The sequence below is a fragment of the Rattus rattus genome, chromosome 1 (genome assembly GCF_011064425.1).
Source record: "Rattus rattus isolate New Zealand chromosome 1, Rrattus_CSIRO_v1, whole genome shotgun sequence".
In the NCBI taxonomy this organism is placed as follows: domain Eukaryota; kingdom Metazoa; phylum Chordata; class Mammalia; order Rodentia; family Muridae; genus Rattus; species Rattus rattus.
Genome location: NC_046154.1, coordinates 94,721,715 through 94,745,631, shown reverse-complemented (window position 1 = coordinate 94,745,631; position 23,917 = coordinate 94,721,715). Strand labels below are relative to the sequence as shown.

The following is a 23,917-nucleotide window of genomic DNA, read 5'->3' as shown; positions in this document are numbered from 1 at the left end:
AAAGGGCTGCAGAATTGGCTGTGGTGGAAGCTCTTGGAAAGCGCCAGAAAAGGGAGAACAAAAGGGCTCAAAGCAGTGACTGAGAGCAGGAGCTTCCCGCAGAATGAATGAGGGCTAGAAGGCAATCACACCCAGTCCTGCCCCCTTTTGCTTTCAAGTCTCCACAGCCAGGGGGTGGGGAATGGGGGTGCATGCAGGAAAAGCTGGGACAGCCGTTAGGAGAGAAAGGGTTAATCTCATACCAACTGTGTGGTCAGAGGATTACAAAATTGCCATCAAGTGTTCCCAGTGACTGCAAAGCACATGCTTGCTAATGGTGCTGGCCATGATTATCCGGTAACATGGTATCCTACAGACATGATAGCTCTGAGGCATTTTAAAGTCTCTGTTTCCTATGGAACCCATTCCCTTTATGAAAAAGAAAGATTAAGTAACCAAGGGGATTGGTGCTGTGCTGGAGGCTGGTCAGCAGGTACAATGGTTAACATAGTAGAGAGAGGAGGCCTGGAATATTGAACAATGAAATAGAGAATGGGGACTGAATACTGTTAAAGATCAAGTGCTTGGTGAAGGGCGGTATTCTGACCTACACAGTAGACATTTAGAGTTTGATGGTGCCATTGTAGAACAATGTGGCCTGGCACCTTTAAGAGCTTGGGACAAAGCTGAGGAGCCCGGGAAAAGATCCACCTCATTCACTAAGATTCTACAAGGCCCTGGGGAAGCTTGCACAGGTTTCTTACTGGTTTGAGCTGTAACCAAAGCTGTCTCAAACCCTGATGCCCGAGGTGTTGTTAGAGATGTTGACATTTGAGAATGCTAATATAAAATGTAAAACACTCATTAGACCATTAGCCGTGGGAGCGCCAATGGATGAGTGACTAAGGGACACAAATATTAGCTCTCACAAGCATCACGCTAATACCATTGTATAAGCTATAGCCAGAGGTCTCAGATAGGAAAATGCCCAGTGCTTTAATTATGGCAAATTCAGACATTTATAAAGAAATTGTGACCAAGGAGCTAAAAGCCTCTCTGACTTCGAAGTGTCCAGGGCGGTAACTGAGAAACACACATCCTGTGCACGATCCTCAAGTGCTTGGTGTGCTAACTGTGGGAAATACAGTGCTTTGCGCTGCTTCTGGCCACAACAGATTCTCCAAAGAATGCCTAGGCTTCCCAGAGTTTGCAGGTGCTGTGGCAAGGGCTACAATGGGTAAAGAAGGGCAGGTCCAAACGGGACACGCAAGGTAATCTCTTGCCATCAGGAAATAAAAAGGTACGGGAGGGGCGTGCAAGGGGCTGCCAACTTGAGGCCCCACAGTGTTTCCCTCTGGCCATCCAGGAGAACAAACAGGCAAACAACGAAAACAAGAAAAACAAAAGAAAACAAGCAAAAACCCCAGCAACTAAGTATTCCTGCTCCTATACCAGCACTCTAGACTGATCACAAGCTCTAAAACTCCTAAACAGAACCACTGAGGTATACGGTGCTTTGCCTTCAGAACAGGAGGGTGATCTCGGGGGAAAGTGGGTTAACTTTCCAAGGACTCAATGTGCACTCAGGTATTACAGATTGGAATTTCTAAGGAGAAATTTAAATTATGGCTTATGGTTGAGAGAGAGAGAGAGAGAGAGAGAGAGAGAGAGAGAGAGAGAGAGAAACACACAGAAGGAGAGGGGAAGGGGGGGGGAAAGGACTGCTCAACTGCTGTTTCCTGTACCAGCAGAAAATGGGGGTGTGGGGGGGTGTGGAGCAGTTGGGAATACTGGAAAACCTGTGTTTTGGACAACAGTGAGTGGTTAATGACCAAAATTAAAATTTCAAGAACAGTGTTGAAATAGAAGGTCTGATGGATACAGGAGCAGATGTGACTATCATTTACCCCAAACTGTGGAACTCAGAATGGGCACTTCTGAAGGTTCATAGGAATTGGCAGATTATCTCAAATAAAACAAAGCGTACAATGGGTTACACGTGTAGGACCAGAAGGGCAAACAGGAAAGCTGACACCTTCTGTGGCTGACATACCCATAAAGTTTATGGGGAAGGGATCTTTTAGAACAATGTGGTACTCAAATATTCCCGCAATCCGAGAGACAGCTCATGAGGACACTGTGGTGAGGTGGGTGGCAGCTGCTCTGAGCAAGGTAGTTAGGGGTCATCAAAAACAATCACAGGCTGGGCCCACAGTCCAAACACAGGACATTCCAGGGATTGAGTTTCCAAATTTATAAGAGTGGCCACTACAAAAATAACAACAGCCCTACCCTAAAGTAGTTGACTGACAAGCCTGAACGTATGAATAGAGCAGTGGCCCTTGACTAAGGAAAATTTGCAGGCACTCGAGCAGCTAGTATAAGAGCAGGTGGAGGCTTAGCACATAAGAGGGTCTAACAGCCCATGGAATTTACCTGTTTGCTATTAAAAAAAGAATCAGGAAAATAGAGGATATTATCAGATTTAAGAATGTTATTTCAACCAATGGGACCTTTACAGCCAAGCATTCCTTTACCTTCTTCATACCTAAGTCATGGCCTATGACATTGACTTAAAAGATTGTTTTTTTCACAATCCTTCTGTAGGAGCATGACAGGGAAAAGTTTGCTTTCTCAGTCCCTACATATCATAATAGTGGTCCAATAAAGTGCTCCCACATGATATGTTAAATAGTCCAACTTTGTCACTATTCTCTGCAGTGGCTAGAAATAGTTTGTAGGCAATTTCCTTAATCTATTATTTTTCATTACATGGATGACGTATTGTTGGCTGATTCTGACAAAGATACGTTAGAGAAAATGTTTAAGGGAACACAAAGGATTCTGCCATGCTGGGGGTTACAGATTGCTCCTGAAAAAATACAGAGAGTACATTCTATTAACTACTTGGGTTATAAAATAAGTCAGCAAAAAAACTAACCATAAAAGGTACAGATCTGTCAAGATCAGTTGCAAAATCTTAATGATTTTCAAAAATTAATGGGAGATATTAATTGGCTATGGCCTACAACTGGATTAACCCCTCAGGTAATTTGTTTCAGACTTAGAACACTACAAGATGGGTAACAGTGTAAGTAGAGGGTTTACTCTCAGCAAGATGCATATGCGGATCACACAGATCCGATGTAACTTGGGTTACATCTTGATTTTTTGCCTTCACCTCCTTCTCCTACGTGGCTCATTATTCAAAGGGAAGATATTATAGAATGGATTTTCTTAGCACACAAAGTAAAAAGTTAAAAACTTACATATATGAAAAAGGATTCTGATTTGATTATAAAAGGTAGAATAAGACCCTATCAATTATCAGTAACAGACACAGCAGAAATTACAGTGCCTTTTTCTAGTGCTGAGATTAAGTCACTATGCATAATCAATGAAGACTTGCGAAGAGCAAGTAGCAACTATTTGGGAGAAATTAACAACAAATATCTCCAAAGCAAGCATCTTCAGTTCATAAAAAGAACTAGTTGGATTCGCCCACATTTTGTGAGGGGAATGCCAATTCCTGAAGTACCTACGTTCTATCCTGATGCACGTTAAGTTGAGAATGGCAGACTATAAGTCAGATAAAGTAAGCAAAGTGATCAAAGACCACGTACTTCAGATCAAAAGTCAGAGTTGTATGTAATCCTTCTGGTATTGTTAGATTTTTCCTGAATCTCTTAATTACTGACTCTCAATGTGCAGTTATTTTGTATAGACAAACAGCTGAATTTGTTCCAGATGGTTCAGAATGAATCTTATTTGTGCAACTGCAACTGGCAATCAGAAATAAGACACCATCTACTGTGTATTACTCATATTCAGTCTCATACAGGTTTAACATCTATTGACAAGGAAATGAGGAAACTGACCAATTATCAATGGGAAATGTATTAGAAGCCTCAAAATTTCATGAAAAACACCATGTTAACAATAAAGGCATACCTTTTTTTTCTATGACTTGGCAACAAGCCAAGGAGATTATAAGAAAATTCCCTCCTTATTCTCTGTATAACCAAGCTTCGTCACTTGCCAGAAATAGCCCCAAGAGTGCCAAAAGAAATGAAATATGGCAGAGGGGTGATGTGCTTCGTTTTGCAGAATTTGGAAAACTGAAGTATGCACACCATTCCACTGATACATATTCAGTTCCAATGGGCAGTTGCTTTGAGCTCTGAAAAAGCTGGTTCTGAATGACACATATATTGGAAATAACAAGTTTTGGGGATACCTGCACAAATTAATACTGATAATGCCCTCTCCCATGTCTCAGTAAGAGGAAGCAATCCTTTGCATATTATAATACAATGCCTATTACAGATATACTACACGATCCTACAAGACAAGCACTTGTAGAAAGGTCTAGTTGCATTTTAAAAGAAATGCTTATAAAACAAAAAGAAGAGCAAAGACCCTGCAAGGACAGACTAAACAGTGCTTTGCTAACTTTTTATTTTCTTAAAAGAAAAATCCAAAAAGGGAGAAACCCCAGTTATGTTATGGGAATATGTTTGTTTTAATCCCAGGTGTAGGATATGGGGCTGCTTCAGATCTCCCGTAACAGCTGACTATGATTGGTCTCGTGCTCTGGCAGGGACGTGGTTCTGCCCGCTGAACTCCAAAGTCTGTTGGGAGAGTATGTATATAAATGCCAGAGCCCCAAGAGGGGGTGGTGGTTGCTGCTCCCCATGCTGCTGCTGTATTGTGTTGCTGGTTTGCTGGTTGAAGATATCCTGACAACGAAGACAGGACTTTCCTTTTGGAATTTGATGTCCCTATCAGGAGGAAGTCGTCTAAGAGACCTAACTTTCTTTCTCACTGACCTAGGGATTAGGGTGGAGAAGAGTGGCAGGTAAAAGAACCCAATAAAGTAGCCAAAAGGTCCACCTATACATGTATATGAACACACACTCACACTCTCACTCTCACTCTCTCTCCAAAAAACAAGCCAGGCATATATACCCTCCTTTCTGTTCGTCAAATTCTATGCAAACTCAAGGTTAGGGACTTAACTATTCTCTGTGTCCTAGGAAAATTCTGTCAAACTTCCCTGTGCCTGACACATGCGAGGGTGTTTTTTCAACAGGTACGGTAGCCTTCCTGGTTTCACTGGAGCAATGGAGTGGTTTGAGTTTCCTGATCAGGCCACTGTAAGAGACTTCTGCTCTTAAAATTTCAGGACAAACTTATACCATTGCCACTAATTTAAGAAGCTCTAAATTTAGAGCTCAGAATTCCCCTAGAAGAACTTCACATTCAAATTGAGAACTATCCTACCAACAATTATAAATTAGCTCAAACTTAGTTTTTTCAAATTTGCTTGCTTTTACATGGCTAAAAGCGCATTGGAGCAACATAATTTGTATATGCACACAAACTTGCTGTGTATATCTGCTTCTTATGAGCATGTGCTAATTATAGCTATACTTATCACAGTATAGTAAACAAAAACTTGGTTTCTCTCCTCAACCACTTTAGTGAAGAATTTTAGAGTTAGTATGATTTATATGGTCTGGCTGGCTTTTAAGGTGAGAGAAGCCATCTTAGGAGTTACCACCCACTGCACCCTCTAGTCCTTGGCATGGTGCCTAGAATTTACCAATGCTCAAGAAAATGCGTGTTAATGAGCAAATATGACCAACTTATTAAGAACAGAGTATGAGGTTTAGTAGTGGTCAGGTAACAGATGATGGATTAATAGGTCATAATGTTAAAGGCTTCATGATACAACCAGGAAACCTGTATGAGCTACACCATACACAGCAAGTCAAATGACTGCAGGTTCGTGGGTTTTATTAATCGTGAGATCAATCAAGTTATAAACTTAGAAGTTTTAAGAGAAATTAATTTTAGTCTTCAGTGCTTTCAAATAAATCAAAATCCCTTCTGTTACACATTCCCTCGAAAGGGCATAACACTACGTGTTGGGCTTAAGTTCCAGCTGTGTCATGTGTCATGAAACAGGACAACTCTTTCACACATAACGAGTGAAATGACAACCTCAGGTAACAGGACTGGGAAACTGCCGAAGCCATAAGAGATGCGTTATGACAGAGTCTGCAGATGTAGCCTCAGAAGACAGGAGACAAGTTACAACACTGGGTGGCTTTGCATGGGCCTCTGTCCTGAAAGCGTTGAGAGCTGATGTGAAGTGCGAGTGAAGTAATGTGCACAAAGGCAGTATAGAATGTAAAGCACTGTGCTGGTTGTGTCATCTCTGAGAAACGTACAGTTATACTCCAACTCAGCAAGCATTCGTCTAGACTCCTGTGTGCAAGGCACTGTGCTAAGTGGCAGGAATAGGAAATTCTGCTCCTAAGCAAACTAACGGATAGAGTTCCCAGTAAAGAACTGCAGGTACACGTAACAAACCAGAGAACCCCTGCACCTCAGAGTCTGTGCTTGTAAAGCAGGCAAGAGGAACGCGGACAGCACGGATTCTATCACAGCGTCACTATTCATAGCAGCTCAGTAGGGATCTTCAGTGTGGTCAGAAAAGTTGTAGAAATCTGGCAACCTTGAAAGGGTGGATGAGAGGAAGAGCTCCACTCCTCCTCACAGCACACGGATCCATCTTTACCCTAAAGGGTATCAGACTCCCTTTTTCTGCTTACTGAACCATACTCCACAGGGACAGCCTTGTCACTGAAAAGGGCTAAACTCCTACAGCGGGAGAAAAATTACACTGAATACATGTTTAATAGCAGGTAATTCAGAATCCTTAAAATAACTTATAAATAAACACTGCAGCAGATAACCAAAGAGGGCAATTTCAAGTCTTGGTACCAGTGCATGAACTGCAACTTTTCAAGCCAACTTAGCATGAGCTGTGAGCAGACACAGGTCTCAACTCTCAAGCTGTGTTTTAAAATGCGAAGCAGCCTAGAGCAAGTTCTTTCTCACTTGGTGTTCTGCATGTAAGGCTGGGAGGCTTCTGCTTCTTTTGTGGGTACTCCTGCCTGCCAGGCACAGCTGACAGAACAGAGGCCAAAGCTCAGAGGACTCACTCTCAAGGTGAAACTCCCCAGAGAAGTCATTGCAGTGAGGCCATGTCAATCTACTGAAGATTTCAGATCTTCAGAGATGTCACGGAAAGTCCTAAAAAAAGGAAGAGAGAATGGTTGGTTTTGCTTTGGAAAGGAAAAGGAGTAGGGTTAGTAAAACTACGAGGAGGGAGGGGCGAGCCTAGAACCAGTTACCTTACAACATTGTATTCTTTCATAACCTTTAAGAGAGTAGAAGAGATTATAGTCTCTATTTTTAGTATTTCCCAAGACTGTTTCAAAATCTCTTAGCCCTCATTTTGTATAAACGCGAGCCCAGTTTGGGGCTGAGTCCATTATCTCTTATCTGAGACTTCCTCAGTCTTCCTTGAAGCACAAATGGCTATGTGACTGGATTTTAGCTAGCGAGCTGTTACAAAGAAGTGCTGTGCAACTTTGGGGCAGTTTCTTGGCTCTTGGAACTTCTAACTAACTGGAAAATAGATACAATGTTAAAGAGAGTAAGTCTTGCTGATCAGACTAATTGCTGATAAAGTCCTGTTAGAAGGAGGGACCTTGTTGCTACACAGAACCCAAGCCCTGCAGGGCGGGGTGCCAGACAGATTCGAAAAGGTGTTTTCATCAGCTGACTTGTCCCATATCAGAGAAGCTAAGTGAACACTGCCAAGTGCCACCTGGGATGAGGACTAGATAGAAAGGTCTGATGCCCTTACAAGGGATCTACCTAATCCCTTGGACTAAATAACCTTTGATACAGCTGACAGGCCTGTCAGTGTCACCTGGTAAAGTTAAGATGCTCATAGACAGCCAAGGGGCCAGGGTCAGAGGCTGTCAATGGACATGTGCTCTAGCATCTAATACCTTAGAAAGCCACAAGTCAAGGTTGGCACAGCATTCTGATGGGAAGAGGCTAGGCTCAGGTATTTGTTTAACACACTAGACCCGGAATGCCCCTGGACTTCTTCAACAAGTTAAAAAATAACCTATTTTCACTAGGCTGTCTTGAGTTCATTTGATATACAGGCTTTTCACTTTTAGCATTACTACTAGTAATCAAACATCTAAAGTGAAGCGTACATGGGCCGTTTATTAGGATCCATTTAGAGAAAACATACAACTCTAACAGAATCATCTGGGAGGAATACAAAAGACATCTGACTTCGGAACACTGGCATTTTTCAAAACTCAAAAATTGTTGAGATTTAGTGTGTTTGAGAGCTTTGCCTACACGAGTGTATGTCTGGTGCCTAGAAGACAAGTAGCCAACCCCCTAGAATGAGGCAACGATATGGACCTAACCCAGCATCCTCTGAAAGCGCAACAACTCATCCTAACCACTACTAAGCCATCTCTCCACGTCCTCAAGAGCAATTTTCAATTTATATTTAGTCTGTGAACATAAGTACAGGACGTTATATCACTGGTCCTTATTATATCATTTTCATCCAAGTTGAATAAAATTAATGTTTTTATAGCACAGTCAACCATCAGTTACAATAAAATGGTCAACATTTTCACTAGAAACAGCTAAAAGACAACAAGGGGTTAGTGTGGTAAGTTCAGGGAGCAGTGCAAACAAACATTCACAGCACAGGCTTTTCCCCTAACAGCTCATAAGGCAACTCTAACTTTAAAAGCAATCCCAAAAGCCTGCCACCTCCTCCTCCACTCCGATTGTCTCGGGCACTTTCAGTCCACTCGCGCACACACACAGGATGAGAAAAAAACAGAAATAAACTGAAGCCTAACCTTATAGCACAATGTACAGAGTCCTTCAAGGTCAAGAGGAACACAGGCAAATGTTATAGACGAGATACAGCACTCGCATAGCTCACTTGTCTGGAGGCTGTCTCAGAGATAGCAACCAAAGCCTCCTCCTGGGCCTCAAAACAATAGGACTAGTAAGGTTCTACTTTCAACTCTGAAAGGGTTTTTGTGTTACCTGACTGAATACCCCATGAATATAAAAACACACGCTGACAGACCCGAACAATGAAACCCAAGTTTCCTTAAATACTTGTGCTATCTTTTTAAAAAATTAAATAAACACTGAAGAAATATGTTCATCTATGTGTCTGTCATTTCCCAACAGTGACACTGTCCCCATTTCTGAGCACTGTACTTGGCAGAGCCCCAGCCTCTCTCCCTTACTGTTCTAACGATGCATCTGGTCATGGCCAAACCTGAGTACATGCGTTCATGGGAGCTGGGGGCAAGAGACTGCAAATGTCCATTTATGTAACTTTTCTCAGTGCTGTCTGAGCCTATGTTGGAACAATAATGAACACCAGCAGAGACAGGCTTGCTACGTGCTTTTACTCCCAGAACTCTGGAGGTTGAGAGAAGTGAACGTCAGTGAGGTTCAGGAGAGTCAAGGCTACAGAAAGACCATGTCTCAAAAAAAAACAAAAAAAAAACAAAAAAAACAAAGATAGCACGCAAAGATTTTATTATGGGATTCAGCACACAGTAAGTCTCAACAAATGTTAGAAGTGTTGTTTGTGTTACTACTTAAACATCCTACTAGACACACATTTCCTTTAGGCCAGGATGCCCCAGCTGGGGGTCGGTGGGGTGAATCCAACACGCAACCACTCGGACTTAGCCATCTCTGCAAGTAGGAACTCCAACTTATTAGGAGGAGTCTAAAACAACCCAATTCACTCAGCAAAACACCCAAAAGGTTCAGAGGCAGGCCACGCTGTGAGAGTGGAGGGTGGACCTGAGCAGAAACCTGCTGCTCACCTGCTAAGAAAGCCCCACCACCGCCTCTCCCTCCACCCTCCTCACCAACTTCCACCAGACCAAGCCGCTGATCCTTCTTTCTCACTCCTTGGCAGAAATTAATTGCTTTTCTCTGGAGAAGGGAATGAGGTTTCGCACTAGGAACAACAGGCAGAGATGCAGATGTGGCTGTGTGCTAACACAGGGCACTATGCCTACAGCAGGTCTCTGTATCTTCAACTCATCGCTGCTTCCCTGCTCCTGCCTGCAGCTGCACTTGCAGCCTCCAGGCTAAGAGACCTGAAGATCTTCCTGTGAGGAATTATCAGCACACAAAAGAGACCAAAGATCACAGCCACCCAGGGCTGCACAGGGTAGTGGACTTGTCAGATTGTGTTAAAGTCTCACATATAACAGCCCATCTACAACCTCAGGGTCTTATTTTTAACATAAGCCAAAAAACAAAAACCTTCATGGATATCAAGAGTCAAAGTCTTTGTTTTTCACAATAGGCATGGCAAAAGCTGCCCACATGCACGAATGATGGACAGAAACAATGCTGGGTGCCTAGCGGCCCTGACAGCTCCTTTCCCAGCACCCCCAACTGATGGCACAACTTCCCACTCTTGTCTTCTTGTCTCTAGACATTGGTTTCCCTTGCTTCATCTTTCAGTGAATCTTATTTTATATCTTAAAAATCATTAGAACCCCCCACCCCGCCCAACAACAAAACATTAAGAAACTGTCATTCTCTCTAGTGGCCTGAAGAAAGTATCCTTTCACTGTGCAGGTACCCACACTCCTGCTGCGGAGAGGAGAAGCAAAGGGATATGGTAATAGTACACACCATACTCAGGAAGCTGAGTGGACTGTGAATTCAGCGGGCCCGGGCTACACAGGACTGCCTCAAGAAAAGGAAGGAGGGAAGGGAGGGGAAGATCTAGTTCTTGTGTTAACAGCTCCAGCTGGCATACAACCCTCTGCTCTATCCTTCCTGAGAAAACTGACTCTTCTTAGCCATCGCTAAATGAATGTGCGGACACACAGCTCTGGTTCTCGCATTTGGAGGCAGAGGAAGGTGGGTCTCCAAATTCCAGGCCAGCTAGAGCTACACAATGGCACTGGGATCCTGTCACTATAAAAATATAAGTAAATAAACAAAATATAAAGGTATTAGTAGTACCAGTGGACTTCTGAGCAACTGACTCTTAAACTTAGAAGCTACTTTGATCAATTCAAAAGACATGATATTACAAAATGAACAGCACCACATGTTAAAATTTCACCAAGAAGGACAGATGTGTGGAAAGGGAAACTGCATTTGAGATATATCTGATAGCTAGCTAGATGACAGACAGAGACAAACAGACAGAAGTACAGTAGTGTAAATAGACGGTCAGACCAAATTCTCAGTGACTCAGTACACAAGAATGTATAATGGCACAGAACGCAGTGCTTTCCCACTGACACACGCTGGGGACATAATAAAGTCTCCAGAAGGTTAAACCCATTTATTCTGAAACTGTTGCTGCTTATTCTGTTGCTAGGCAGTATGTACATCTGCATAATTTACACAGAAAACCCATTTTGTAAGGTTTTTATTGTTTAATTCTGTGATGGTCTACATTGCCCAAGCTGTTGATTCTCCTGCCTCTGCCTCCCAAATGTTGGAGTTATAGGCATGAAGCAACATACTTACCTTATTTTGCAAGCTTTTAACTAATACATCTGATACACAGAAAATATTCCACTTCTAAATATTTAAGTAAGTGAAATATAATTCACAACCACCAGGATGTGCACACCAGATAACAGAATCCTGTCTCTTAATAGCCATAAAATAGCAACTACCTGATGCCTTTTAATACTACACTGAAAAATGAGGCTGGTATATTGAGACAACAATGAAAAGAAGAGTCCTCAGGAGGCAGGACACTTTAGACCATGTTTACAGCTATTCTGAAATGACTGTAGTCAGGATATCAATAGGCAGAACATCTCATGGAGAGAAGTACTGGAAACTTTGAGGACTAGTGGAAATAATTTGCAGGATAGTGAGCACTTGAGACATTCAACCTGACAGGTCCCAGATGCAGCTATTCATAGAAAACAGAAAGTGCGGTCTGTGTCTCCACAGGGCCACCATCATGGCCACCGTCATGCTGCTGAACTCACCTCTGAGTCTGAGCAGGCCACGGGGTCTGACTTGGTGTGGGCATTGAATTCGTAGGGCTCACTAGCATGGCACTGTAGATATTGGAAGCTACGACAAGTATGCAGAGAAGAATCGGCCCAATGATGGCTCCTTCCAGGCCCAGGTAGTAGGCTCCACCAGCCACTGCTAAGCCAGTCAGGTAGGGGTGGCCTCCTCTGGAACGAAAAGCACACCAGTGCACATATGATTTCTAATCAATACCAGCTTTGGATAAATCCCAAATACTTTCTAACACAATGCTGCTTCTCTGATATTTCAGGCTTTACTCCACTACTAGCTTTCTTCAGATTACATCAATGTAGAATCAAGAACGTATAATAATATTGAGAAAAAGATTTTCTCACATATGTACCAACAAGTGGCCTCTGCCTCTTTTTACAGGCCCAGCAACTGAAATAAAAACATGCTGTTATCAGGCAGTCTGTCCCATCCCTCATGGCTTCCTGAAGACTACTGCTGGCTGAAGACTGGTTTCCTAAGATACCTGCTAGGCTTACTCTTCATCGATGATAATGAGTGCGATTTAGCAGGCAGGGTTGATTTAATAAAGCAACAACCACAGTTTTATAAAATGGTAACAGCAGTGCTCCTTTTGTTCAGTTTTGAACTTTGGCAGCCTGCTAAAATGTAACTACCACAGGGTATATACGGAAGACATCTGTCAACAAAGCACAAGACTTCTATTTGCCAAGAGTTATGACTGCCGCACAGGCTATGACGGCAATGCGTCACAACCGGGATGGAGTGAGACAGACAGAGCAACACAGTATAGATGAGCCCGCACCACTGACGCAAGAGGGACAGTCAATCTGTTTGCTTCTAGTTTTTAAATAACACAGATGAGTGGAAGGCTTTAATCAAGGTAAATAATTAAATACACAAAAAGGATTTTGGAATATATAGCAGTTTACAAACACAGCGGTGAGCCAGCCTTCAGGAAACAAAAACATGATGTTCACAATTCAGTTCTCTTCTTCCAAAAAGACTTATATTATAGCAGTGAAGTACTTTCCCTAAGTGATGTGTTTGGAGAAAATTGTTACCAGAAATTCTTAAGCCTTAAAGTGGTGGAAGGAGGACTTTTAAATAAAAGCTTAATTAAAAATATAATTGACACCAAACTTTTCATTTTGAATAACATTGATCAAATAAAGTATTTACTATGAGAAAAATCACATAAGTCTTAATTATAACTATAACCCTTAATATAAAAAATTTACAGCAAAGTTTAAATACATGGAGCTCTTAAGTGTAAATCATATACTGTTTAAACCCCAGTTTGTAAAACCTCAGTAACCGATCACAGTACCCGTTCTGTGGCTGGCTGTTCTGTTGCCCTAACTGGCCTGCAGCTTGTTATGTAAAGCCCACTCTTTGAACTAGGTTAGTCCTCTGCCTATGCCTGCCCAAGTGCTGGGATTACAGTGCTCATCACTCAGTCAGGCTTTGGGTTTTGTTTTGTTTTGGAGGGGGATGATTTAAGTTTGATTTTTATTTTTGTGTATGTGCATACGTGTCTGTATGACTCCATGCCAGAAGACTTGCTGGAATTCTCTGGAACTACAGTTACAGACAGTTATGAGCTCCCATGCTCCATCTGTTGAGTCGGGATGCTGCTGTGTGTTCAAGTGGACCTCCAACTGGCAATCCTCTTGACTCGTACTTTCCCTCTCAGCTGAAGGCATATGAATTCCCCTACAGGATGGACTGGAAGTTGCCTGTTTGTCTATATTCTGGTTCAATGGGGCTTCTGTGCTGTTCTACAGTATTTTATAACTTTAACTCAATTGAGAGGAAATAAATCACATACAACTTAATTTTAGAAAACTTAAAAAAACTGAAGACAGCTGTTTCTAGAGAGGTCCTGCCTTGGGGCCTTTAGGTTTGAGGGGGTTTTTATTGTTGTTGTTGTTTGTTTTTTGTTATTTAAGTAGAATGTCAAATCACTATGCAGTCCAGGCTGGCTAAAAACTGCCTATATGGCCCCGACTGGCTTTGAACTCAGAGATCATCCACCAGCTTCTGCTTCCTAGAGCTTAGACACAGACAGGTGTGAACCTCCATGCCTGGTATGTCTTTAAATCCTCCTCCCATGCCCTAACCCGCAGGCCCTCACCGCACTGTACCTTTTATTTACTGACAGCATACTGAATGAGGTCACATGTGAGTCCTATCTGGAATTACAGCACTTAGGAAGCTGAAACAGGAGGACTATGAATTGGGAGGTCTTATCTGAGCTACACAGTGACAAATACACTAATCATAATAAACGATAATGATCACAATAATGAAGACAATAGATTGAGAACCCGTGTAGAGATTTTAACCCAGGAAAAAGAGATCTTTAAAGTATAATTACTTAAACTTTAAACTATTCACTCTGACCCACACACATTACCTGCAGAGGGCGGACATCACTGCTTGCTGAGGTTTACCTCACACTGGAATCTATAGACACAATCGCATAACCATTTCCTCCAATCACAAAATAGCCACTACCTCTTTATTGTACTTAAAATATTTTAGGTATACCTAATAATACTTCTTTCCTAGGCTAAACGCCACGAAACTCAGAACAGAATTATGCATTTGGATTTTATACTGACATAATAATCATAACCTTACCATGACAATGTAATTCTACATCTCAATTTCACTGTCACAAGGATCACAAAAGGCTACCAGACTGGAACATTTTGCCATCACTGCTTCCCCACCCCTTCCCCAAACCAAACACCCTAAGAGTGAGCAAGCACTGGAGAACACTTACCCTGATATATCCGAGTAGATCGCAGTATCTACGAAGTACGTTGGCAAGAGATGAAAGACCAGGAGTAAGATGGCCTTACAGCCTAAGCCTTGTGTCAGCCACAGGTCTAGAACTGCAGGTACTGCTGCCCAATATGTCCCCAGGAATGGCACTGCTCCAAGGATAGCTGCCAAAGCTAATGGAAGAGTAAAAGAAAAGCAATCAAAGTCCCTGGTAACAGGAACAAAGCTGCAGAATGCAAGCACTGCCCCTCCCTCTTTAAGTCACCTAGCTACTGCAGCTGGAGAGATGGCTCCAGTCAGTGGGAGAGCACTGGTTTGATTACACACACACACACACACACACACACACACACACACACACACACACACACATAAAATAATCTTCTTAGAAGTCCAAACAAGTAGGCAAACACAAGCTTCAGTTTTGGGGAACTGCGAGAGCTGCTTAACTGAGCTTTCTAGTTAAATAACCGCTCACCATCTTAAAAATTGCTATTAAAACTTCTCTACTATGCCTGGATTATGAGTTTGCATTTTATCTTTTAAATGTTTATTATTATTTATTTTGTGCATTGTTGTTATATATGTGTGAGGGTGTCGGATCCCTACAACTAGAGTTCCAGACAGTTGTAAGCTGCTAAATGGGTCCTCTCCAAGAGCAGCCAATGCTCTTAAATGCAGAGACATCTCTCCAGTCCCTGTTCTATGTTATTTTTAAGTGTTAAATCCGATTGCCCTATGATTAAAATCTCATCCCATAAATATAACCATAGAACATTCTATGTGATGGGTGTGGTTCTAGCACTGAGGCTACAGCAAAATACAAGCACATTGTAGACATGCTGATCTAGGGCCTTATTCTGAGGAAGAAGGCGGCTAATGTATGGAAGGTCTAACTTTCCTTCACTAGACAGCCAGGAAGTTCTGTATATGGTTGTTACCTGATGGTATGAAGACAATATTGATGCCAAATACAGTGTGAGTCAGCCAGGTGTACAATCCATAGAAGCCAGCCATTTTGAGGGAAGCATCAAATACCCCTCTAGAAAACCCAGAGAGAAAAGAAAAGGTAAATGATCCCAGCATCATAATATGGTTCAGAAAAGTTATCACCTTTGGGTTCTAGTCACTTTCTTCCAAATCTGGCAACAGGCCTCATTTCTCTGAGAATGCTACTTACCCTATTTAAGATACTAAAGCCCATATACTAAGCTGCAAATTATACTTCTCTCTGATGAGACAGTAACTCAAAACATCCTGAAAAAGCCTATCACTGAGCTCACCCACCAATTTATCCTCTTTGAGGGGGGCTGGGAGAATCATATTCAGGGCCTTGTGCATATGGAAGTACTTAACTGAGCTACACCCCAACTTTCCACTTCTAAAGTAGGTATTTCCTGGATAAGAGTCCTATTCTCTACATCTAAATAGCATATGTCTAAAGAATGAATGAAGTTCTAAGAAACCTAGCCTGCATCCAGTCCATATTAAAAAGAGTAAGTGAGGCATGGCGTATAGCTCAGCGGTAGAGCAAGGTTTAGTGGCACACTCTAAGTCCTGGGTTCAAGCCCCAGCACGGAAGGGAAAGAGGAACAAGAGGAGGAGGAGGAGGAAGGGGAAGAGAAAGTACGAAAGGAAACAGAAGGGAAAGGAAGAGGCAGAGAAAAGTGAGGAATAATCTAGCTTATCCTCTGTCAATTGTTCTTTTAACAAGATTTTCATACATTTCTTTATGCAACCAAGACTATAAAGTAACTTTTGGTATCAAATAATCTGAGTAGATGCATGATTACTAACCAGGCAGGAAAAATACAAGGAGTAAAACCAGGCTATGTCTTGCTATGGCACTTCTCTGTTCAAAGAGATTAAGGCGTCCCTGTGTGGAAAAGGCCCCAAGTAACCCCAAGAGCCACGGAAGCACAGAGGCCAGGGCTATGTGGGGGCAGACAGTCACAAGGTAAAGCTGTCACTAAAAAAGAAAACAGTGGCAGCTAAGGTGACACTGTACACAGCTCACACAGGCTTTCCGCAGATTCCCAGGAGGGAGGATCCCAGAGCAAAGCTAGATCTGTAGTCGGGTGACTGTCATGCAATAGTACTGACACCTGGTGTTAATGTGTACCTCCCATCTGCCAAACCTTTGCCACCTTTACCAATGGTGTCACTCCAGAAGGTGTCATGTGATTCTCACATGGACCCAGATTTAAATACATCAAAAAGACAGAAAGGAAAAGAGATACCCCATAGGAAACAAAAGAACTGACAAGTCTAAGAAAAACAGATGATAGGAAACATGGATGAGCAGAGAATAAAGAAAGGGAGAATGTCTGGCCTGGAAAACGTAAGTAAAAGAAAAGTGGGAACATTGGGGAGGAGGCTAAGTCAAGAGGTAAGGCTTAGTAGGCATAAGGTGCAGCAGTCTAATCAGAGGAGGGGACAGACAGGACACCCTCAAAGGGCAAGCATGGAAAGGAAGGGGAGGCTGGGACCTGAGGACAACACCACATCAGCCAAGGAAGGTATGGAATCCTGTCTACATCCACTACCAGAGTGCAGCCTCCTCAGAGAGCACTGGACATGGAAGCTGGGCAGGAGAAATAACCACATTAAGAACTAGGGTGAGAAGCAGGTCACGGAATTTGTCTAGTGTGAAAAAGTGGCTTGCATTAGCCTGAACTTATTTACAAGTTTTCCATAGTAAAAATAAGTTGGCACCAAGGATACAGTAAAGTAACTCAAGTGAGGCTCCCTGCAGATGACTTAAACACCAGCTCACCCAAAACAGACCACTCATGGGATGGGGACTGCCTCTTGTTTTCTACTGTGAACTGGGGTTGTGTATAAGACAGTCATTACAGCAACTTTCAGGTAACTGGTGGCCCCTGAGTATTGACAGTACACATTGTTCACACTTACCAAGAATATTCACACAACCCACTAAGGGATAAGATGATGACCTACAGCCTGGACTGCACTGCTCGTGACCCAGCTATGAGCATCAGCAAACACAGAGCAGCACCTTCTAAAGTGTACCAGACAAGAGGAGGCCTGAATGCCCTTGCATCTCCCCAACAGCACCCAAAAAGACCACAGCCCTGCTCGTAGCTTCATGTTAGGACTTCTGACCTCTCAAGCTAGGAAAGGTGCCTTTTAAAGTACTGAGTTCATGATACGTTAACATACTACTAACAGAAAGCCAATACAAATTTATAATTTAAATTGTAACGTATAGGTTATATGAACAAGATCCTGTATGCTGGACTTATTCAGTCATCTCCCAGACTCAGAAACTGACAGCTGCGCATGAAGCACAGGGGCAGGACACTCATCTAGCACAGGAAGCCCTGTGCAATCACCAGCATTTGAAAGTAGTCACAGTGCACATCTAATTAAACTGTTACAACACCCAGCAACCAAGACCACAGTCCAGAAAACATGCACAGACCTGAGCTGCGCATGAACAGTTACCATATGATAAAGCATGTTCCATAAACAAAAGGGAATGTAGAACTTGTGAAGAGCACGCGAAGGCAACACAGACAGACAGACAGGCTGACAGAGATTGCTGATAATAATTTGCACTGCTAATCAAGGAAGAGTTTATCTGGCACTAAATAATGAACTGTACACAACCGTGCACAATACAGTTAAATGGTCTGGCAGAAATTAGTATTATCATTGCACGAGCAAAAGTTTCCATAAAACCATTTCATTCTCTCGATAGTGACAATTAATAGCCAAACAGTGTGCACATGCCTGCATTGCTACCAAGGAAAGAGAATGCTATACCTCATCCAATCTCTTTCAAAAGTCGCTAGACTCAGACTGTGGCATTTCTTAACCTCGCCTATGGAGCATCTGTACTCTAATGTCACAGTACTAACAGCTAATCCCTTCTACACTGCTCACATGACCAAACACAGCCTTGTAGAAGTGGAAGCAACGTCTGCATTGCAGTCACTACCCTAATAGTCATGGGCCACCAGTTTCCCTTCAGACTTGACCCACTTCCATTTGAGGGGAGAACTATTACTTGTGCTCAACCTTCTAGGATCATTTTTATCCCTGGTTATTTTTCAGACATTATGGTAGTTAATTCTTCGTGTCTCTAGGCTTTCCTGGCACTCAGCAATTGACAAGAGTCAAGTTCAGAAAATGCTGGAAGATCTTCTTCCTCTCTTCTGATAGTTCATCTACAGAAGGAAGAAAAAACTGATGCCAGCCACTGAGGTGCCCTTCCTAAAAGACCATGCCCCTCCCTCAGACTTTCAATCACTATAGACTTAACAGAGAACCCTGCCCCACCCCCCGACATGCACACAGACACTACAGCCCAGCCTCCTCTATCTACCTTTCTCCTCAAAAACAGGCTATAGTGCAGCTATGTTCCATGGACACACATACACATCACTGTGGAATAAAAGTTCCAAAAGCTGTGCACAGCCAGCCTTTCCTCTGCATCTTTCCCCCTAATAACCCTAAGAGTATCTGTAGTGAGTGGCACTAAAGGAGTGTGCTTATGCCTCGCTCACACATCCATGTATCTGCTGTGAGCCCTCTCCCATTCCTGATCAACTGGGACTCTTCAACTTGCTTTGGATGAAAAGAAACCAGAAGCAAGTTGTAGAGAAGAACAAGCTACAGCTCAGAAAGGCTGTGCACTTGAACGACAGAGCACCACAAGCCACAGACAGGTAGGAAGCATTAAGTCTAAGGAAGAAAAGAAACACAAAATGAATCGTCCAAAACCAAACCCCACCTACCTCACATTTGTGTACATTACTTCTACCCTTCCTCTCTAAAAACCAAAGAGGATGAGTACCAGACTCTCCTTTCCCCAGGAGACAAAGGAGAGGGACCGAGAGCAGATAGTGTGTAACATTCAGACTAGGGACAGGGCCAGCTCCCTTCATCACAGGTGCACCACTGTTCCTTCAAATCCATATACTGTGCAGCAGAAACTCTAGTTTCAGCAAACTGAAGGTTTGAGTCAACCCTGAATGTAAGCAGTCTATCAGACTCCTTTTTCCAACAACTCAGATGTTTATTAATATATTCAAGTAAAATATTTTAATGTGAATATATACAATTATATTTGAGACAATGCTATTGCATACTTAATAAATTACAAGATAAACATATACTTTCTCAGTAGGAGGGAAATCAGAAACATCCTATGTCTTGCTGTATTGTAGTATCTACTCTGGGACAACAGTTTGGAAGCAAATGCCCAGTACCGTCTAGTGTCACTCATACACTTAACGCCTCTTACATCACATCTCCTTTACTCCCTCCTGCTCACCGGCCTCAGCTGCACAGTCAATGCACAGAAATCTGGTAACAACAGGTTTCTAGTATAAGAGGCAAGGTCATGGCTATGCATTCGTACCGAGACGCTGCTGAGCAGTACAGGAAGTAGAGCTTACACAGGGACAGCTGCCACTCAGACAGGAGCAGCCAACTCTGGGTACCACCTGAGGAATACCTTGTACCACCACACTCTGGCAGAAGTGACGTTCATTCACTCTCAACTTTTAGATCACTAATACTTATTAATATACATTGTGTCCTTAACAATGTTTACTGGTCATGAGTGATAGAAGCTTAGAAATTTAAAGGGCTTCAACTACATATAATAGTAAACATCTGTTCCAAAAACTTAAGTTCAATAAGAACATCGTGTAGCAAAAGTATCACGATGAAAAACCACATATAAGACAAAGATTTTAAGGCTATTTCCCTTTAAACATAAAATAAACATTCAAGTATATTACACTAACCTCTAATCACTCAGTTAAAAGGCATTATTTACTCCAGATAATTTTCCAAAGTATGCGTAAGAAATTCTTTTTACTACAATACTAGGACATCTCAAAACAAATAAAAACAATATCCCATCACCTATTTTTTCCTATGTGACTTTTCTGGGGTCTTAATAGATAGCTCAAACCAACCTTAAACTCTCTATGTAGTTCAACCTAGCCTAGAATTTATAGCAATCCTCCTGCCTCAGCCTCCCAAATGCTAACATTACAGGCCATGTGCCACTACATCTAGCTCACAAACATGAAGAAAGAAAAAAAAAAAAAAAAAAAAAAAAAACAACTTATGCTGAACGGTGGCGGCACACGTCTTTCATCCCAGCACTTGGGAAGCAGAGCAGATGAGTCTGTGAGTTCAAGGTCAGCCTGCTATAGGCATGTTTTTATGTATTATGTAAAGATTATCCTTGTATCTTAGGGTTTCCATTGCTGTGAAAAGACACCATGACCAAAGCAACTCTTACAAAGCAAAATATTTAATTGGGGATGGCTTACAGGTTCAGAGGTTCAGTCCATTATCATCATGGTGGGGAGCATGGCAGTGTCAAGGCAGGCAAGGCACTGGAGGAGTTTTACATCTTATTCCAAAAGCAAACAGAAGACAGTCTCTCATGTGTCTAGGAGGGTCTCAAAGACCACCTCAACAAGGCCACACCTACAACAAGACTATACCTCCTAATAGAGGCTTTGCCTGAGCCAAGCATATTCAAATCACACCTTGTGTTATTCAAATGGTGTTTTCTCTTCCCTCAAATCCTGAGCAATATAGACACAGCATTGTAAAGCTCGGGTCAAGAATCTACTGTATTCTCCTCCTTGTAAATAAATGTTGATCACCCAATACAGGGCATAAGACAGAATAGGGCAGAAATTCTACTATCCAGGGAGGGAGAGAGGGGTGGGGGAGGGGGGAGAGAAAGACACACACATACACACACACACACACACACGTGTACACGTGGGAGTGTGGGGTATATTTGGAGAAGGAAGAGAGTTGTTTAGAGTCCAGCAAAAACATGAGAAGGTCAATTACAAGTATTATTGAAATTCTTGGCTAGGGTAGCCAGATTAGCTTAGAGGAAGGGAGTAAGACAAATTGCCCAGAGATTGAGGTGAAGCTCAAAAATAAGTCTCGGTGTCTCTGTGTTATTAGGAACTAGCTAAGATAAAGAAATTCAGCTACTGTATTAATTTATTACTTAATTTATATTAATAGCATTAACAGCCTGTTCTACAAAGGGAGTTCAAGGACAGCCAGGGCTGCACAGAGAAACCCTGTCTCAAAAAGACATAGAGATCTTCATGTTCATTATTGCACATTTTACTTTAGACAAGTAATACTTACACCTTTAAATCTCTAAGAATTTTGTTCAGTCAATAATTCACTCAAATTTGAAATTGAAGCATTAGTTTACTTAAGAGGCAACTTTTAAAAATACAACACTTTTATTTTCTTCAGAATTGGGGGAGGTAGAACATGACCATTCTCTGAATCAAATCTTACAGAACACTCTCACATGTAACTCGGCACCAGTTCTACCCTCCAGCACGGAAAAGCTGTAATCCCAGCAAGCAAGAGCCAGACCGTGTGCATGCACTCATGTGAGAATATCACACACACTAAATTGCATTGAGGCCGTGACAACATGCAACTTAGTAATGTGCAATATCCCCACCAGAGCAAGCGGGATGGGAGCCTGGGGAGAGGGTGTGATGTGTGCATTCAGGAGGCAGCATGCGGCTAGGGAGGACAATGTCTGGGGATCCAGGATGCATGCCACTAACTCACAATCCTGAGATGAAATGAAAACTCACAGACAAATGTACTCCATTTAGAAGAACACGGACTTAGGTTTCAAGGCCACGGTGAAGACAAGGGAAGCTCACAGCTCAGAGGCAATGCTCAGGAGCACACACTTCTGCACTGCCATGCAGCTGACTCCCACTCTCACTTGTAACTCATTAGAGTATCATAGGAAATTCATTTAATGGTTTTCCACTTGACCATATACTGATGCATATGACTTATTTATAAAACTGCAGTTTCTGTAACAGTTTGTCTACTCTTCTGTTAATCGTCACCCACAAAGAATTATATTCCTCCTTGAACATAATCTTTCAGAATGAAAATCCTTACTTAGGCTCTTAAACACAGCCCACTGTCATTTTCCTCCTGAAAGGAGCCCATGCAAACTCAAACATATTTAGTTTTATTATAAACTTATAAAGGAAGGTACTCAGGGCTGCAGAGTGCACAAGCCCGTCACAGTTGAAAATGGTCATCCAAACCCAACCATTAGCTTTCAGATCCAACAGGACTATAGTGCCAGTACTAAACTTTTCCCCCTGTATTAGATGATGAAGCATTTTTAATCCCAGTATTCAGGAAACAAAGACAGGAGATAGCCAGTCCAAAGCCAGCCTGGGTGACAAAGCAAGATTCAGTCTCCGGGAGGGTTGGGGATGGATGCATGGATAGATATTGAGGGAGGGAGGGTGCAGAAGTATCTTGTACAAAAGCACCTCAATGTCAGTCAGACAGTTGCTCTGTCTAGGAAGCACGGTGGAACATTCCAGAACTGTAATAACAGGTGAAGCTTCTATGAGAAAGGAAGGGGTTATGGTGGAAAGCTGGAGCACCGCTGCCCTTTAAAGGCTCTTCCCAGGCAATGCACCTGTCGTCCAGTACAGCATGGCCTCAGCCAAACTGACAGGAGGATTGCTGCCAGCCTCTCAAAGGTTATTTTTATGCTGTTGGGAAGAGAGGGGTTTTATCTGCTTTGTTTTGTTTTGCATTTCTTTTTAGGGGAACAGTAATTACAAAAGATGTTTTTAAAAGCAGATGAACAAAAGAGAACTATTGATGCAATTTTCATCGTTTTATTTATCCAGTAAGAATGGAAGGGATGTTAAAACGATTTCTCAACAACGATCACTTTGGAAGTTGCTGTGTTAGATAATACAATCCCAACCTAGAATCTTTATATGATGGCTCCACAAACATACCCAGAACAATTTTTCAAATGCCAAATGACACCCAATTCAATCAAAGAGGGAAATTATTGATAAAGACTTTCTCCAAGCTTCCTGAGCAGGAGTGAGGAAAAAAGCTAACAGCATTTCCAAGCAGTATGTATGTATGTATGTATGTATGTATGTATGTATATAATATATACATATATTCTAGCTATATTACATGTATATATTCTATATGTATATTCCATATATGTATATATTAATATATAACATATATACATACACACACATTCATATTCTCTCTCTCTCTCTCTCTCTCTCTCTCTCACACACACACACACACACACACACAGAACACATGCATGTCTGAAATGTAACAGGGGGTTCCAAAGATCAAAGTGGTCATCTCCTTAGCTGTT

General features: G+C 42.2%; 1 protein-coding gene across 3 annotated transcripts in view; it reads right to left on the bottom strand.

Moving 5' to 3' along the window:
* Positions 1-6,665: 6,665 nt before the first annotated feature.
* The window catches only part of Tmem245 (transmembrane protein 245), a 66,045-nt gene continuing 48,793 nt past the window's right edge, over positions 6,666-23,917 (bottom strand). For all 3 annotated transcript variants that reach the window (XM_032903839.1, XM_032903831.1, XM_032903845.1), the window contains 4 exons: positions 15,642-15,742; positions 14,699-14,873; positions 11,889-12,083; positions 6,666-7,083 (listed from right to left, as the gene is read on the bottom strand). In XM_032903839.1, coding sequence (XP_032759730.1) covers positions 7,038-7,083; positions 11,889-12,083; positions 14,699-14,873; positions 15,642-15,742 — 517 coding nt within the window. In that variant the 3' untranslated portion in view covers positions 6,666-7,037. The remainder of the gene's footprint in view (positions 7,084-11,888; positions 12,084-14,698; positions 14,874-15,641; positions 15,743-23,917) is intronic.